The sequence below is a fragment of the Pseudorasbora parva genome, chromosome 4, assembly GCF_024679245.1.
Source record: "Pseudorasbora parva isolate DD20220531a chromosome 4, ASM2467924v1, whole genome shotgun sequence".
Lineage (NCBI taxonomy): Eukaryota > Metazoa > Chordata > Actinopteri > Cypriniformes > Gobionidae > Pseudorasbora > Pseudorasbora parva.
In genome coordinates, this window is record NC_090175.1 from 48,523,999 (window position 1) to 48,543,338 (window position 19,340).

Genomic DNA, 19,340 nt, shown 5'->3' on the forward strand with positions numbered 1-19,340 from the left:
ACAAGTTATTTTAAATTGTAATAATTCCCACTATTACAGTTTTTATTGTATTTTTTGCTAAAATAAAAGACAAAAATCGTACTGACCCTGTCTTTTTGTAGATGTGTACGTGGGATGTGAATATATATTTTGAATTTTGTTGAATTTTATATTTTGAAAAAATGTAACACTAAACTTGTGTCATAGGGTGTTTCCTTCTTTTAGAGTGGCAATACGTTTAGATATTTCCTTTTGAATAGTTCTACTGACAAATATGTTATTTACCAGATACATATTAAGGCTATCCCTTTATATTACATTGCTAATGATTTACTGTAGATTTACTACAGATGTACTAGATTTACTCTGTCCCATCATATTCCTTCAAGTGTTCACTGAATCACTTTCATAGTATATGATGTAAATAAACTGACAATAGTACATTTATAGCTGAAAGGAAAATCTTTATATCAAATAAATACATTAAAAACATGACAAATGTGTGAAAAAGGCAAGTTCCACATAAAACACTGAAGAAAACATTCTTAGAGCAGCTGAAAGTTTAACATTGTGATTGCTGATGGCATTATTGCTGTAAATTGTTTTGAAATGCATGAAAAGTTGTAGTTCTATGATAGAGGAATGTGAATTCAGGCATTCTTTTTAAATAATAACCTTTAGCTATTGCTGCTGTTTAGCTAACATCTGTTACAGCCGAAGTCGATTTAGATGCCAACTGTGTGTTAGCACACAAAAAGTGTTTTGCATAGCAGTAAGTGATGTGTGCATGTTTAAAGCCGGGATGCATTTCCGGAATTGCCTTTGACGGTGTTCGGGGTCTTTGCCTTCCCATCATCCTCTGTGGTTTGAGTGGCGAGAGCAGGTGAGGGGCTGGAGTGACGCTGGCGGCGCATGAACGGGAACACACTGGACATGCGCACACAAACACACTGATAAGACGTCTCTTCCTTTACTGACTGATCAATATGTGTTTTATGCATCTTTAGCTGTTGTTTCCATTTACAGGTTTACCTTTTCTTGGTTTCCTGTGGTACTATGGCTTTGGCTAGCAAGTTCTTGTAGAGATCGGATTTCAGATAACGAGGGAACGAATCCTTCAAAGAAACACAAATTACATCTAATAAACATTGGCAAGAATATCCAAATCATGTTAGCATCTTTTAACAGCATAAAGGCCTGGTTTACACTATTAACATCCTTTTGGATGATCCAATCACAAATTACATTTCCATTTCCACCTTATCAGAATCTTGGCCGTTTTGTTCATTTATGCCACCATTCAAAAGTTTGTTGGGATTTTTTTTAAATACTTTTATTCAGCAAGGACACATTTAATAGATCAAAAGTGACAGTAAAGACATTTACACAGTTAAAAAAGATTACTGTCAAATAAAGGCTGTTATTTTGAATTTTCTATCACAGTTTCTATCACAAATATGAATGTTTTCAACATTGATCATAAGAATGTGTAAGATGTTTTTTGAGCAGCATATTTCTGAAAGTTCATGTGACACTGAAGACTGCCATAATGGAAAAAAAAACAGTATTTAACATATTTAATATGTAATCATATTTCACAGTATAACTGTTTTTACTGTATTTTATTATATTAAATAAATGCAGCATTGGTGAGCAAAAGACCCCAAACTTTTGAATGATATATATATATACGGTATATGCATTTCCCCCAATTTGTCTGAATCAGAAGACACACTCTTGGTTTTATTATAGGTCTTACAGGTGTATTATAGGCACATTTAGCATTTGATCAAACTAATTGAACGTTATACCTTTTTCATAAGAAAGTAAATGTGCATTTGAGCAGCATCAAAGATGAAACGATGAGGGCGTTTGAGTCCTTCCAGGGTTTTTTCCATAGTCTTGCTGTCGATATTCACCCAGCGACTTGCACCAGGAGCCAGAAACTGCCTGACAGATTAAAAAGATCATTTACAAAGATCAGCAAAACAATCACATGAATAAGAGAAAAACTAGAGGTGATGAAAGACACACAGATTAAATATACAGAGGTTGTGAAGAGATGCTGTATAACAGCAGGACAACTCTAATGGATCTGTGCGTCAGGTCTTAAAGTGACAGCAGCCTAATATACCTGCTGCCAAATTATGAGATAATATCAAAAATATCTATGTGGCAGTTTTCCCTATGCTATCGAGGTCAAAACTGTGGCCAGTAAAAATGCTGAGCTTTTGAAAACCCCTAGCCACAGCGGCTGGTGAGAAAAAAATAATAATGACAAGCCGTTAACGTAGGGCTGGGCGATATCTAAAAAAAAAGAAATATCTCGATGTTGTCAACATTTGTATGATATTCGATATATATCTCGATATGTTTGCAATTGCTTTTAAATAAAAAATAGATATTTTCTTTTGCCCCCATTAGAAAAAAAAAAAAAAAACTTAGATAGAACCAAATTAAATACAAAATGTTTATGTTTACTGAAGAGGTTGGGATGACCAAAATCTTAAATCATGATACGAGTAATTTAAATATGTTTTAAATGTACTTTTATAATTACAATATAGATTTTTAATTTTATCTAGTTTTTTTCACAAATAAGCTAAACATGCAAATTACAAACAATATGACAACAACAGTGCTTTATTTTCAGCTGCAGTGAGTCTATTTAACAGTAGCAAGTCAAGAAATAAATCAAATATATATTAAAAAAAACTGCTCAGTCTTCCCTCTATAAATTAACTATAGGCTAATTTCTTAATACATTCTTAATAGATTCGAAATAAATACTGTATATTAAAGTTGTTTAGCGAAGCATGGGGTGGTTTTCTATTTTTCTTTGTTGTTTGACTGTCACACAGAATATGAGGTCCAGCCCTTTAAGACCTCCACGGAACAAATTCATTGTAACACACACGCGATTTCTCACTCAACTCTGTGTACGCTCACTAAAGACACACACCACTGCGCTTACCTGCATACTCACCAGGACGTGCATATTTTCATTTGTTTGACCATTGAAACCCAATATGAAAATAACTGAATGGTGATCTTCAGGTCAGAGTCTTGCGGCACGCTATTATTTCTCTCATGTGTGAATGTTTCTGTTGGTTTCTTTGTCGTGCGCTGCACGTATATATTTAACTCTTTTGCTTCCAGTGTTTAGTGAACGGTGGAAGCAGACCTCTGTGTTATCTGGTAACATTTTTTGGGAAAGTATGCATGTTGAATTTTAAATATTCGATATATCACCCAGCCCTATTAATGTTAATACTTAAAAAAGAATATTGCAATCAACAATAGAGTAAAAATATTACAAACAATACCATGAACCATGATGTTTTTAATGCTATCACCAGACCACACTCAATTTAAGATTGAACATTGGTCTGGAGGATCTGCTCTGTATTTTCTACTGCACAAGAGGCGTGTTTAACGAGCATTATTCAAATGACTCTGTACGCAATTGGATAGTCCTTCAACCAATCAGACCACAGGAGGCGTGATCAACGGGCAACAACCCATCGTTTCTCTATCTGTCATCATGTTAAACCGTCAATAGCGGGTGGCAAAAGTGATTGGTTCCCGCAAAAGTGTGGCAGAAGCAGTGGAAATGAATGTAAGGGTTTCCAGACTGAGTTGCAGGGCTAAAGCAAATAGCTGGCAGATCAGGCTGGGTTTACCCAGTCTAGTTTTTATTTTCTTAGAATGAGCCATTTCGCTCTCCATACACCATGGGTCCTTTTACAGTAAAATCGTCATTTTGCACCGTCATGTTTCTACATTAGCCCTAACTGCTCCACAGAGAGCTAGCTATTCTCTGTGGTCTCAGACGATGACATTTTATATATATATATATATATATATATATATATATATATATATATATATATATATATATATATACACATGCATACATACAAATATTTAAAACAATTTTCAGGATTCTCTGATGAATATAAAGTCATCAAAAGTCTTTAACACTGTTACTCGGATAAACTGTTGTTAAGGTCATACTTGTAAACCTCGTCCACTTTCTCTGGGATTTTGGAGGTCTCTCCATGACGAACGTCCTCACAGGCCTGCCAGAAACACAAGTTCTCCGCTGATAACGAGAAAAGCAAACACCAAGAAAAGAGGACAAAAGAAGATGATGAGAGAGAAGGAATGAGAAAGAGAACAGGGGAGAGAGAAACATGAAAACTTGTTACATTATTAATTTCTTCAGAGTGTGCAGCAGGATAAAAATGGAATCTATTAAAGCTCTGAAAGTACAGAGGGAGAACGACAGTTTTGGGACGCTATTCAGAACTGGGTTAAAATAAAAGATAAAAGAAACAAAAAATTTGAAAGAATACAACTGTAATACTATGTACTATGCACTATGCCAATGTAGTTTATTATTCAGAACCAGAGTCCTGCTGATATGTGTGTAGTACGAATGAAATCCATACCAAATATTTTTTGTTTATGTGTCCGATAAGCGTAACTGATTCTGAACAACTGTTATAAAAATTAGCTTTTTAACACACAATCACTAAATCATTCATCATCAATCAAGGTAATTCGTCTACTTTGACTAATATTGTGCATACGCTACAAAGATTTGATTTAATCTGTATATTTGGCAAACACTCATCCAATGTTTTTTTTAGAAAAAAAAGTAAAATAAGTAATTTGGAAAATGTAAGATTTTGCTCAATTTTGCAGCCTATGTCAGTTTTTCTCCTTTTTGTTTTAATATATCCAGCATTTCTGTATCACATCAAACACTGTTCACATTTTTAAAGAAATTAATACATTCAGAAAAAGTGCATCAAAAATGACATTAAAGACATTCATAATATTACAAAAGATTTCTATTTTAAATAAATACTGTTTTAACTGTGTGGTGATTTTAACAAAAAATCCTGAAAAAAAAGATCAAAACAATATTAAGCATCACAACTGTTTCCAACACATGATCGTAATCATAAATGTGTATGTTTTTTTTTAGCATCAAATCATCATATTAGATGGCTTTCCATCACAGGAATATATCACGTTTTAAAACTTTTTTAAAAAATGCAATAATTTAAAAATGCAATAATATCTCAATATTACTCTTGAATGTATTTTTGATCGAACAATTGGAGCAGAAGAGACTTTTACAAAAGACATTTAGAAAATCTTACAGATCTGCAACAGTATACTTCTGAACAGTATTCTAAGTTTTTTTTTTTTTTTTTTTTTTTACACAAAACGTCAAATATTATAACCCAACATTACATTAAACAAGCCACTTTAGCTGTGTAAAGTTATTTGATGGCATCGTTGGGTTTTATTCTAAATAGACCCACCAGGTGGCGCCATTTATCATTAAACCAAATACTGACCAAAATATTGATCAAACCGGTAAAAATAACAATTGGTCTATATTTATTCAGTATATGGTACACTATATATGTACTATGGTAGTAGCATCTGATGTTATAACTATAACATGGTACCAACACCGTGTGTGTGTGTGTATGTGTGTGTGTGTGTGTGTGTGTGTGTGTTTACCACTGAATTCTTTCTCCAAATAAATGAGGAACTCTTTTCTGCCCATTGGGTCGTTCAGCAGCTCCATGAAGCTAAAGCTCCAGCGCTCCACACGCAGTTTAGTCGGCAGAGCAACTCTATTTCAGGACCACAGTTATACAGAGCAATTACTGACCCTCAGACACTTATTATTGTTATATTGTTAATTATAATTATTATACTTTAGGCGCTTAATGAAGTTTAAAATGGTTATTCATGTTAATGTGACTCACGTTTCACAGTTCATGTTCCAAAACATGACATCATCTGTGATCCAGGGGTTGCTGGGAAGGCATCCTTGCATTATGGGGTCATGGGGCTGGTACTGCTCACAGTACTTCACGTAACTGCACAAACACACACACACATGCAAGCTCTTATAAAGGGTTATAGCAAGAGTCCTTTTTTTTTAAAAGATACTTTGAGGACAGTCCATTAGCTGTAGCCTGGAGAATGAGGCTATAAGAGAGTGGAGACACACTCACACACGCACACACACACACACACACACACACACACACACACACACACACACACACACACACACACACACACACACACACACACACACACACACACACACACACACACACACACACACACACACACACACACACACACACACACACACACACACACACACACACACACACACACACACACACACAGTACCTCTCAAGGCAAATTGAGGACTTGACACGATTCCTTGACAGGCTTATCCTGTTATGTTCTATCTAAAACATACAAACACAAAAACAAGCATGATAGGATAACATTTTTGGTGCAGTATTTGCTGTGTAAGTAAGGGACAGTCAAACTGGCATTATTGCAAAATAAACCCAGACATGGTGCTCAGTGCCATGACATCAATCTAACTGTCATAAACATATTAAATGAATAAAAAAATACAGTTTAAAGGTCATTATACAAAATATATTTTGAATCAATGCCACAGTGAAACAATCAGAATCATAATTTAATTCACTTTCATTTGTACAGCGCTTTTACAATGCATATCGTTTCAGCGTTACAGAAAATTCATGCAACTACATCACAATTTAGAGGGATTTGTTATCAGAGGTGACTGTGTCCAAGTTATGGATTTCAGAAATGTACATACACAAATCACACAGTCAGCTAACAAAGTATTAATAAACAATCTCATTAAATTCAAGAATACATGTTGCTAACAAACTATTAGGATATGTAGAAAAATAAATGTAGCAATGGTGTAATGTAGAAATGTTGATCAATCATTGCAGATAGCAGAGCAATAATATTAAATATAGCACTGTTAGTTATACATCTATACTTTAAAAAAATATTATATATATTGTGGAATATCATTACAATTTAAAATGACTGTTCTTTATGTTAATATATTTTAAAATTTAATTTATTTCAGCAATTTTTACTCCAGTCTTCAGTGTCACATGACCCATGAAATATGATGATTTGCTGCTCAAGAAACATTTATTATTATTTTTATTATAATTATCAATTTTAAAAACAGTTGTGCTGCTTAAAGGGTTACTTCAGCGATTAGCATGTGGCTTTGTATCAGTAGAAACCTTGGAGTATATTCGAATGACCGTGCTCCCCCCTCTTATATTCCCCTGAGACGAGAGATTTATGCATTTTATTTCTGGAAAAATTCCTCTCGTGACGCAAATTGACGATATTTGCGTCACGAGAGGAATGTTTGCCCAGAGCCTAAAGACTACAGCCAGCAGAGGGAGCCATTTCCGCATGTTTTCAACTCGCGCATGGGGGATGGAGATCACACTTAAGCCTAATTCACACTGCCCGATTTTTGCCCCGATTTTGAGTCGCCGACAGGTTTTGCGAAATCGCCGACAAATGCCCGAGATCACAGGCAAATCGGTGCTCGTGCACGCGAGTGACAATCACGCAGTGTGAATGATCAAAGACGCGATCATAGAGAATCGCCGACGAGTCGCCGACGCCGGTGAGATATTTGGCATGCTAAATATCTGGACCTGTCGGCGATTGAAACTCCTGCTGTGTGAACTGCGTTCTGACTGAAAATTACACCGACAGCCAATGAGAGAGTGAGATAGGGCAGCAGGAGGTTCAGGGAGGAGTTATAAAGCAGAATTTCAGTATTTTAATAGATATATTTACAATTCTATCAAACAGAAACAAAGGCCAAACATTTGCACATCCAGCCACAGCAGCAGCACATTAAATAATTATTTATTTACCTCAAACTGTCTTTGCAGAACAAAATCCTGGCTCCCTCTGTCTCTCCAACAATTTCTTCCGCCATAATCTTTTTTCTTTTTCTCCACAAATCAGCGCACATACAATTGGAAGCAAACTTTGTGCAGTTTATCATTTTTAATAACAATTCCAAGTCTCGCGCGAGAACTCCGGTCTGATCGAGCGAGAGAGTTGTTGGAGATTCTTCCCCTTGTTCAGTCATGCAGTGTGAACTTCTCTGTCGTCAAACCATCGTGCAGTGTGAACACAGCAGTGACTGAATGATACCCCAGATAGTCATGCAGTGTGAATAGAGCAGTGACCCGACGAGTTTGAAAATCGTGCAGTCTGAACTAGGCTTTACAGCACAGCTCAGCTACAGGCATTAATTAGGGATGGGCGATACCACTTGATACCACTATTTGTTTTCGATACGATACCGATACTTTCAAGGCCAGTATCACCGATATCGATACCGATATGATACTTTTAAACTTATTTTTTAAAATTATTAAATATATTAAATTATTTAAATGACTAAGAGTAAAAATACCCACTTAACATATTTGAAAGGTATTTTAACATTCAATATGCCTTAATTGCAACTTATTAGAAAAAAAAAACCATGGTTCAGTTTCACAAGGGACTGCCAGTGACTGAACATTGCACCCATAAAATGCAACCTTTTTATTCTGATAGTGATTTATATTAGCATTAGTTACAGCATAGAACATAGAACAACTTTTAACATTACATTTAAAGAGTGTGATAGCACTATTCAGGCTACAATTTCTATTTGTTTATTGTGAAAAAAACTCAAACTATTATGTTTTTCTGTCTTTTGATGAGCATTTTTCTGGGCTGTGTGTTCAAAAGCATCTATGGTTTCTTATGATAGTTTTGGGAAACGCAGTTCTGTTTGAATAGTGTCATCAGTGAACAGACGCTCTCTTCTGTGATCGATTGGTTCTGTCTTGGAGCGTTTCCATGCATTCAGATCATGGTTAAGATGAGCAGGAAAATAGTCCTATTCTACACTTAAATAATCTTTTTAAATAAACAAAATTACCGGTAAAAAAAAAAAAAAACACCTTAGTATCGATATTTTTATTTGAGTATCGATACTTTCGATACTCACACCAGTATCGATATATTGATACTTCATATCGATACACCCATCCCTAGCATTAATTTAAACGGATGCTAAGCAATGTAAGTGTTTTAACTTCTCAAATTAATTTCTATGAAAGTTAAGCTTCCGAAGGCATGAACTGAACTCGCGTTGTGAATGTATGCCGCGAATGTGGTCGCGAATACCTCAGCTTTCATCACGAGAGCTCATCAACTCATTTATGACGTTAAATGTAATCTGACTCCTAATCTGAGTCTGCTGTGAGACTCACGCGGCAACTCGATCGTTATATTGAACACACGTTCAGTATTTAATTGTATGAACTCAGTCTCTGTAATCCAGTAGCGGTGGCTTTGGGAATGGCCTCACAGGGCAGCGAAGCATTCTGGGAATTGTAGTCTTTCATCCCCATGAGACAAAAATACATTTTCTGTCTTTTCTCAGTCTAGAAAGCACCAAATTCAAAAATAATTTCACATTTCTACTACATTCATGACCCAGTTTAAATACAGATTCATCTTCCCAGCGCTGAAGTACGCTGAAATATTTTTAACACTTTTACACTTTTTCAAGATTTTTTGATCATTAGAAAGTCCTTGCTCTTTTAAAAGGTAGCGTATACAACACATAATACATTATAGAAATATTTTATCTATTAAATTTATACCAGTAATGTATAATTTAATATAATTCATAAAATATGTTCATTTATAAGGCTATTCAAATGGCTTACCTCTTTTTTGTAGAATTCTGCATTCTTTTCTGAAATTGACAAAATAACAAATATATCTATTAGATTTTCTCAAAAGTTGCTATTCAATAAACTAATCTAAATATACACAGTCACAGCACTTTATAATCTTGCAATGAAATGAAATGACAGCAGGAAATGAGGCCGTGTTTTAGAGATTACTTACTTGAACAAGGATGCATGATATAAAAACAGAAATAAAGAGAAACAAGCTGTAGATGACGCTTGACCATGAGAGATTCTGCTGTGAGTGTTTGTTCATATCATTTTGAAACGTGCTCTGTCTGTGTGTATGTGAATTATGTGTTGGTGTTGTGGTGGTCCGTTCACTGACCAGTTGCACTCGTGTGTTCATGGTTCTTCTCTCCGGTCCGTGATCTATAATGTCCATCATCCCTGGCTGAAAAATGTCGTCATAAAGAGATATACAGATCCATGATCAAAATAATGATGTTTAAGACCAAATTCATGTGGCAAATCCTTGATTCATGAATTCATATTGGTCTCATAAAAAAAAAAAAAAAACCCACATAATAATAATTTAGAAAAAGCTTTTACTCTGAGATATCAATTAGTTTACCAAAGTAAAAAAATAAAATAATAATAATAATAATATATATATATATATATATATATATATATATATATATATATATATATATATATATATATATATATATATATATATATATATATATATATATATATATATATATATGTTCTCTTTAGACCTGGAATACATGCTAGCATAAATAAATAAATATGATGTATTTTTTTATTATAAATATAATTTTATTATATTATGTTTTTATATGAACCTATACTATCCCTCCCATGTTCAAAGGATTCTTTCTCTGATATCACTTCCTGTTTTATAGTTTTCTTGTCAAATTATAAAAATGTGTTCCCTATTTGATTTGCTGGACAAACCACTTCATCTGAGAACTAAAGAATAAAAAACTTAACTTTTTAAATTTGTTCTTGCAATCGCAAAAAAAAAAAAGGCAAAATTGAGAGAACAAATAAAATCACAATTACCCTTTTTTAATTCAATGGTGTAAAAAAGCTTCCATAGTTGACAGCTACACAACCTTGACATTTTTAGTTTATCCCTGTCAAAACTAAATTATTAAAATTTTAATTTATAAATTAAAACATGTTCCTCATATAACAGATGTCAGACATTGTTTTTAGATAGATAATGACAGATAAAAAAGTAATGTGTGCCTTGTTTTTTCCAGGCTTTTAAATCATAGTAATGTGTGGCAGGCGGATTTAAAAGATTTCCATTCATACACACACACACACACACACACACACACACACACACACACACACACACACACACACACACACACACACACACACACACACACACACACACACACACACACACACACACACACACACACACACACACACACACACACACACACACACACACACACAGTGACGATATAGGAATGAAATGGTCTCTAAATCCACCCCAGATTAAATCATAATCTGGATTCCTCATTAAAATGCCCTTTTTCTCCTGCACAGGAGTGCAACTCTCTCTTTCTGTCACACACACACACACACACGCATGCACACACACGGGCGCGCACATGCATGCACACACACACACACATGCAATATGTGTGTGTGGCCAGGCTCACACACACATAGATATATGTACACTAAAACACACATAGTCACTTAGTAATAGAATATCCTCTTAAGTGCTCAGACAAAAGATGGAACCATTAAAGATATACCAGTGCGCGCGCGCACACACACACACACACACACACACACACACACACACACACACACACACACACACACACACACACACACACACACACACACACACACACACACACACACACACACACACACACACACACACACACACACACACGTTGGGTTCGCATGTTTTATGGTGACATTCCATAGACATAATGATTTTTATACTACTAACTGGATATTCTATCACTTCTTCTACCCCTACCCCTAAACCTATCCATCAGAAATCACTTGTATAACTAATCATAGAACCATCACTGAGACATTTTGTCCACATACCCCCCCCCCCCCAACACACAGTCTTTAACACTATTGTTTAATCCACTTAACACTTTAGCTCATGATAAGCAATGCACATTTCCTTTGCACTCATGTGTGGTGTGAGTATGTTTTGAAGGAATTAATATGTTCCACTCTATTTCTTCTTTTCTTCTGTTAGTATCTGCCCTCCCTTTCTCTCGCACTCTGTCCCCTTCCCCCTTTTTCCTCTGCTTTGCGATGCTTTTAACTGACTGGCTGAATATTTCATAAGCAGAAGCTGGATACAGATATGAGGGCACGTGTCAGACGGGCACAGATGCTGTCGCTGCTTATGCACGACATGCTTTGAATTTCTGTATTACAATTCTAAAAGACTTGGATAAAATGTAACTTTTTTTAATGATCAAATAAAACGTCAAATACATGTTGTTGTGAGTTTATAGTGTTCAGTACTTACAGGACATTTGTTCACTAGCCAGTAGGCTTGTTCCTGACACTCCAGCACTATACGATCTGCTTTCCGACGCTGTTTTGATGCCCTTAACAAAATGTACAGAAGTACATTAATGTAATAATATAACATTTTGCTCTGGAAAACCACCTTTAGAAATGCTTTTCTAATCAAAGAATAGGATTAATAAGCATAAAACCTGAGTTTAAAACATTTCGATTCCACTAGAGAGAATACTGCAGTTCCCATGTTAGGTTTTTGTGTTATAAATTATTTAATTATGTACCTTTTTAATATTTACTACACTACCATTCAAGACTTTCAAGACTTTGGGCTTGTTAAGATCCTTTAATTGTTTTTATTTTATTAAAATTGTGAAATATTAGTATTTAGAATAGCTGCGATGTGTAATATCTGAGCAAAGCTGAATGTTCAGCATCATTCCTCCAGTCTTCATTGTCTTATGATCATTCAGAAATCATCCTAATATGCTGAAAATATTTCTTATTATTATCAATGTTGAAGAAGGCTGTGCTGTTTAATACTTATTAAATGAATGCATCCTAGAAGCTAGTTCCAATTTAAACTAAATGTGGTATAGAGGGTTAAAGGTAATAGGCTGAAGGGAACATAGTGTGTGTGTGTGTGTGTGTGTGTGTGTGTGTGTGTGTGTGTGTGTGTGTGTGTGTGTGTGTGCATGCTTTTGTGCTGGAAATGAATAGTTACCTGAGCTGCTCTCTTGCCTGCATCACAACAAAGTCCCAGGTGTGGTTGATGCGTTTATGTAAAGCATTATAGCACTCCTAACAAAGACAGAGATTGAGAACAGAACAACAGATCGTTCCATGGATTCATGACTTTATTGTCTTCTTATGAAGGGTGCGATTGGTATTTGACCAACATACCTTTTCATACTCAATTAGTTCTCCTTGTTTTCGGATATTCTTCTTGGCCAGGTAGATTGCTAGAACACATACAAAATTTTGATGATTTTTTTTGTAATTCATCAGTTTCAATTATTTTAAGCCTTAAAGGGTTAGGTCACCCAAAAACTCACTCTAATGTCGTTCCACACCCGTAAGACCTCCGTTCATCTTCAGAACACAGTTTAAGATATTTTATATTTAGTCCGACAGCGTATCTAACATTGTCTTCTCTTCCACGTTTGTTTTCAAACCTCAAATAAAGATTCAAACGGTTATGAATCATCAGATTGATTCATGATTCAGATCGCCAATGTAACGTGATTTCAGCAGTTTGGCAGTTTGACAAGCGATCCGAATCATGACTCAATACACTGATTCATGACCATTTGAATCTTTATTTGAGGTTTGAAAACAAACGTGAAAGAGAATACAATGCTGAATAAAGTCGTAGATTCTGTTATTTTTGGACCAAAATGTATTTTCGATGCTTCAAGAGATTCTAATGAACCAGCTAATGTCACATATGGACTACTTTGATGATGTTTTTATTCCCTTTCTGGACATGGACAGTATAGTGCCCATACACTTAGATACGCTCTGGGACTAAATATAAAATATCTTAAACTGTGTTCTGAAGATGAACGGAGGTCTTACGGGTGTGAAAAAATATTCATTAATGACATAAATTAAATTTTTGGTTGAACTTACCCTTTAAAGGGTTAATTCACCCAAAAATGAAAATTCTGTCATTAATGACTCACCCTAATATTTTTCCACACCCATAAGACCCATAAAAGGCACTAAAGACGTCATTAAAAGTCAATAATTTTATGAAGCTTTTTTTTGGTTTTTTTTGGAACAAGGTTTTTTTTGTGTGTGCACAAACACTATTCTCGTTGCTTCATAAAATTTACTTTTGTGTCAATGAAGGCCTGTCTGAGTCATCGGATTTCAACAAAAATATCTTTTACAATACATTTGTGTTCTGAAGATGAACGGAGGTCTTACGAGTGTCGAACGACATGAGGGTGAGTCATTAATGATAGATTTTTCATTTTTGGTTGAACTAACCCTATAAAAGTGAGTTTAAGCAAGCTTTGTTTTTAGTTCGTTTTTCACATGTTAGTTTTGCACGAGAATATGAAGTAGAGCAGGCGGTCTGTTGAAAAAAACTATTCTCGTTGCTTCATAAAATGATTGTAGAGCCACTGTAGTGAGATTGACTTTTTAACAACATCGTTGTGCCTTTTATGGGTCTTGAGAGAGATGTCATTGCTGCCAATGGAGGCTTTTCTGAGCCATCTGATTTCAACAAAAATATTTTCGTCTTACGGGTGTTGAACGATGGTAAGTAAGTCTCATGGTAAGTAATTAATGATAGTAATTAATTCATTTTTGGGAGAACTAACCTTTCAAGACATTACCTACTATGTTTCCTAGGACGCTATATTTTTTTTAACATAATTTTGTGTGAATTTGTTCTCTCAAGTGCAAGAAGACGTGAAAAGAGCTTAGTTTAGCATTCACGTGTTGTCTAAGATGCGGCTTTCTGAAAGCTCCCTTTCGCATGTGCTTAAATATTTAAATTGTCTTGTCTAAGAAATGGACTTGCTATTGCAGACACGACACGCTGCTGTGAGCAAGTAAGACATGCTGCAACTGTACAATATATCATACATGAATTATCTAGATCATACATGCAGATCTATACAGGTGGAGCTGGGGAAAGTGGAGGGTTTCCAAAAGCATGCTACAAACTGCTACAGCAAATGCTGACCCAAGTATTTGAAAGTTGACCAGTGAGTTCATTGACTACTGATACAGCAGGAACAAATCAGCAGCGCCCTATATAGAATGATGCGATTGCAAGCAAATTGAGCCTGTGCCGTCTACAGTTTCATGACAGAACGCAGTATGGAAGTTAGATCTCACCATAGTCCAGTTCTGAAGCAGGCCAGCATGTCGACATCCAGTAGTACGGAGTCTAATAAAGACAGATATTAACTGAGATGTAATGTTTTTCAATATGGAAGTTTAACAAATGCTGATAAAGGTTTGTGAATCAATATTGGGAAAGTGTGTGTACCTGAAAGCGATATGGTGAATCATCAGCTTTCAGAATAAGGTTTCTGGGCTCTTTTAAAGGGTAAATGTATCCATACCTCACAAAGAGGTGTCCAATGTGCAATGCCTCTAAATAAAAATTAGGGAAAATTCAAATACATAATAATAATTCACATACATAATCTATAATCACACATCATAAAAAAATAAAAAAAAAATAAATAAATAAATATATATATATATATATATATATATATATATATATATATATATATATATATATATATATATATATATATATATATATATATATATATATATATATATAAATCTTTTTCTTTTCTTTTTTTTTAACTTTATTGACAACAGATGTATACAAGCTGGTCATTAACTGGCTGACATATTCCATAAACCAGCCTGATCGTCTAACTGCTTTAAAAGCTGATCCAGCTAAAGACAAGCTTACATTTATGTATTTGACAGATGCTTTTATCCAAAGCATCTTACACTGCATTTAAGCTGTTTTTTTAGTTCATGCATTATCTGGTTAAACAAAACCCACAAATGCTTTCTAGCTAAAATATGAACTAAATTAGTGGTTGACAATATGCATTTCAATCTAACCATTGCCTACACAAGGTGTTCCCTCATTGCAGTGCACAGATCTGCCAAACTCTCTGGAGTCTTGTTTAATGCAGACACAGCTGTGTGTGTGCAGCGCTACTTGTTTATTGGGGCTTTCAGAGCTGAGCCTGTTCTCTGACTGTGCGACATTTGAGCATTTATTATTAAAATTTCGCACACAACTCAGCTCAGGTGACATAAAATCTGACTTAAATGTGCCAAAGCAACTTTAATCAGCAATTTAGCTCCCCATGTGTTGTATGTTGTGTGTGTATGTTTTGAAATCCCCCAGGAGAGAACATGGAGAATAATGCCATCTCCAGAGGGCACTCCATTTAAACACACACAGGCGACTGGAAAACGCAAAGTAATACAGTTAAGCAGATAGCTTGGAAATTATCACACACACAGGATATATATATATATATATATATATATATATATATATATATATATATATATATATATATATATATATATATATATATATATATATATATATATATATATAAAACCCTTTAATTATAAACAATTGATTGTCATAGTTGCAATAAAGCCCAAAGCTATGTATCAAAGAAAAAGGAAATAAAATATAGGGTTACACTTTATTTAACGTGTCATTGTTACAGTGTAATTATATTTTTAAGCAGTGAGTAATATTAAATAACTACATGTATTTACTAAAGGGTTAAGGTAAGATTAAGGGTTTGGTTGAGGGTTAGTTGCATGTAATGCATCATTTACTGTTATTACTATGGTAAGTAAATGTAACATGTACAAAGGACACTAAAATAAAGTGTTACTAAATATATTAAAATTAATGATATTAATGTCTTACCTTCATCAGAGATAGAAAACTTCTTAATCAGCCAATCAACAATGTCTATACCTGTATAAAAATTAAAGAGGATTGTTGTCAACATAAGCACACATGGATACAATGCAACTATCTATCTATCTATCTATCTATCTATCTATCTATCTATCTATCTATCTATCTATCTATCTATCTATCTATCTATCTATCTATCTATCTATCTATCTATCTATCTATCTATCTATCTATCTATCTATCTATCTATCTATCTATCTATCTATCTGTCTGTCTGTCTCGCTCTCTATCTATCTATCTATCTATCTATCTATCTATCTATCTATCTATCTATCTATCTATCTATCTATCTATCTATCTATCTATCTATCTATCTATCTATCTATCTATCTATCTATCTATCTGTCTGTCTGTCTGTCTGTCTGTCTGTCTGTCTGTCTGTCTGTCTGTCTGTCTGTCTGTCTGTCAGCAGAATTGACCAGTAAGCAATAAGTTGCACCAATCTTATTATTAATATAAGCAGAAAGTTCCCATCACTAGCTTGGATAGAACAAGCATTTATGTTTTGTCTTTCAATGAACTACTGTTATATAAAGCAGGCTGAACATTCGATTAAGTGTCGCCTTTGCTGAAGTGACTTTAACTTGTATATTTCTTTGATTTGCCAAAGAAAGTCATTTGTTCATTAACACGTAGCCCGGTGTCCTCTGAGAGACCGTTGCAGGCGCAAAACACGGACTGTTAGACTAATTAATAGCAAGAAAAATGAGCGCAGAGACCGAAAGCACACACAGGAGTCTAATTTCACTGCGCAAGCTTCTATTGATTCACTGTGCTCATGCGCACTCAAAGACTTTCCGAGATATGCATGGATATATGCACACTATTTCCAAATTAATAATGAGAAACTATGCTAGTTGTGTCTCAGTTGTCTCTCTAATCGTGCCATAACATGTCACAGGCTGGAAAATAAGCGGAAGAGTCATGGGATTATAGTGAGAGAGAGAGTGAAGATGGAAGTTTGATGCAGTCATGGAGAGAGAGAGAGAGAGAGAGAGAGAGAGAGAGAGAGAGAGAGAGAGAGAGAGAGAGAGAGAGAGAGAGAGAGAGAGAGAGAGAGAGAGAGAGAGAGAGAGAGAGAGAGAGAGAGAGAGAGAGAGACTTACCAGTCATGGCGTGTGGTATGACCGTAATTAGAAGTCGCTGGTTGCGCAACTTGATGCCCATATCAGGGTCCTGCATGGATATGATCATGCGCTCCATCTGCATGTGGATACAGAGGAAATATTTGTAATATATATATATATATATATGAGATATATATATATCTCACAACACAACTATTTGTGAACTGCACAAATGCTAAAAGGTGATTAAAATAGAAAAAACTGAAAAATAATCTAAAAAGATACATTTCCCCTTATAAATAAATAAATAAATATCTTGTTGAATGCATTTAATAAAGAGATAAATATCAACAGAATGTACACCTATAAACATTTACTATTATAGTCAAATATTATATCTGAAATATTATATCTGAAACAGCAAATAATAATAATAATAATAATAATAATAATAATAATAAAAACAAATATACTGTAATATAAGAAAAGTGCTAACTTATTTGTTTACTTTTTTAAGGAAATGTTTATCAGTTTATCAGAAATCAGTTATGTAAGTATCCTAAGAAATCCAAACACATGCACAGACAGAACATTTTCTGTAAACAAACTTTAGTCTGGTCTCTTAGGACTTTCTCACATGTTTAGTTATGTGAGGAAAAGTTCCTATATACTGTGATTTACACCGGCAAGAGCTGCAGCATTATGGAGCTCTGTTTTTTCTGCCATATCTGGATCTATGACTGTAGAGCTAAATGAAATTACAGTTTTAGGGTCTTACCTTGGTCAAACAGGGCATTTGCTGTCGCTGCACTCCATCCTGACTGAGTGTGTTGATGGTCATGTTGAATGCTGCTCGTCTGCTCTGGATGTGAAGTTAAAGAGAACTGGACGATGTTGATGCTGGAGAGTCTGGTGTCCCATCAGAGGAGAGGCGATCGATGGGGTGGCGCTACATTGGACTGAGAGTGTCATAATCAGGTATAAAATAGTGCCTCCTGGTGGTGATTGATTCAAATTGTTACTTGTAGAAAATTCAATGGATACCCTAAAATAAATCTAGGCCTACATCCATGTATGTATCGCTGCAGCTGTGACCTTCCCCCCTCAGAATTGCGTGATGTAAAAAATATTTAAAAAAGAGTTTATACCTCGCTGTTCTGACATAATTCGCAACAAACAAACAAACAAAAAACTCGTAATTGCAAGTTTATATAGGATATATATAGGGGGGACAGTCTGAATTGTGAGATAATTCATAAAAACACACTTTGGAAGATTGTGCTTCAACGACAATAAAATTTAATTGACAATAACTAATAAACATAAGTTTAACTTGTAACTAAAACCAAATCTGAAATAAAAATGAATAAAAACCGATATACGATACCACATTAGCACTGACGCAGGAGAAGGTAACTTAACGTTAACTAAATTTTATATAAGTAGGCATATGCAGGCCGCAGGCTTATATCATAAGTTGGTTATATCCATAGACAGTAAAAGAAAGGTTATATCATAGCTTAAAATATATTATTTGACCCTTAAATAATAATCGAAAATGTTTGAATGTTTATTCTATTAGATAACAAATATCCAAGCAAATGGCTAATTAAAACAAAT

The 19,340-nt window shown here is 34.6% G+C and overlaps 1 protein-coding gene across 1 annotated transcript; it reads right to left on the reverse strand.

The window, feature by feature from the left end:
• Positions 1–435: 435 nt before the first annotated feature.
• Positions 436–18,677, reverse strand: rgs11 (regulator of G protein signaling 11). Its single transcript, XM_067442826.1, has 17 exons — positions 18,499–18,677; positions 17,760–17,856; positions 16,600–16,650; positions 15,160–15,266; positions 15,006–15,057; positions 13,053–13,111; positions 12,874–12,950; positions 12,154–12,235; positions 9,982–10,047; positions 9,630–9,653; positions 6,214–6,275; positions 5,775–5,888; positions 5,524–5,639; positions 3,997–4,084; positions 1,791–1,929; positions 1,012–1,094; positions 436–906 (listed from the first exon to the last, which is right to left on the reverse strand). Exons 1-17 carry the CDS (start codon positions 18,559–18,561, stop codon positions 771–773), a joined length of 1,416 nt encoding a protein of 471 aa, XP_067298927.1. The 5' UTR covers positions 18,562–18,677; the 3' UTR covers positions 436–770.
• Between the last annotated feature and the right edge of the window lie 663 nt (positions 18,678–19,340).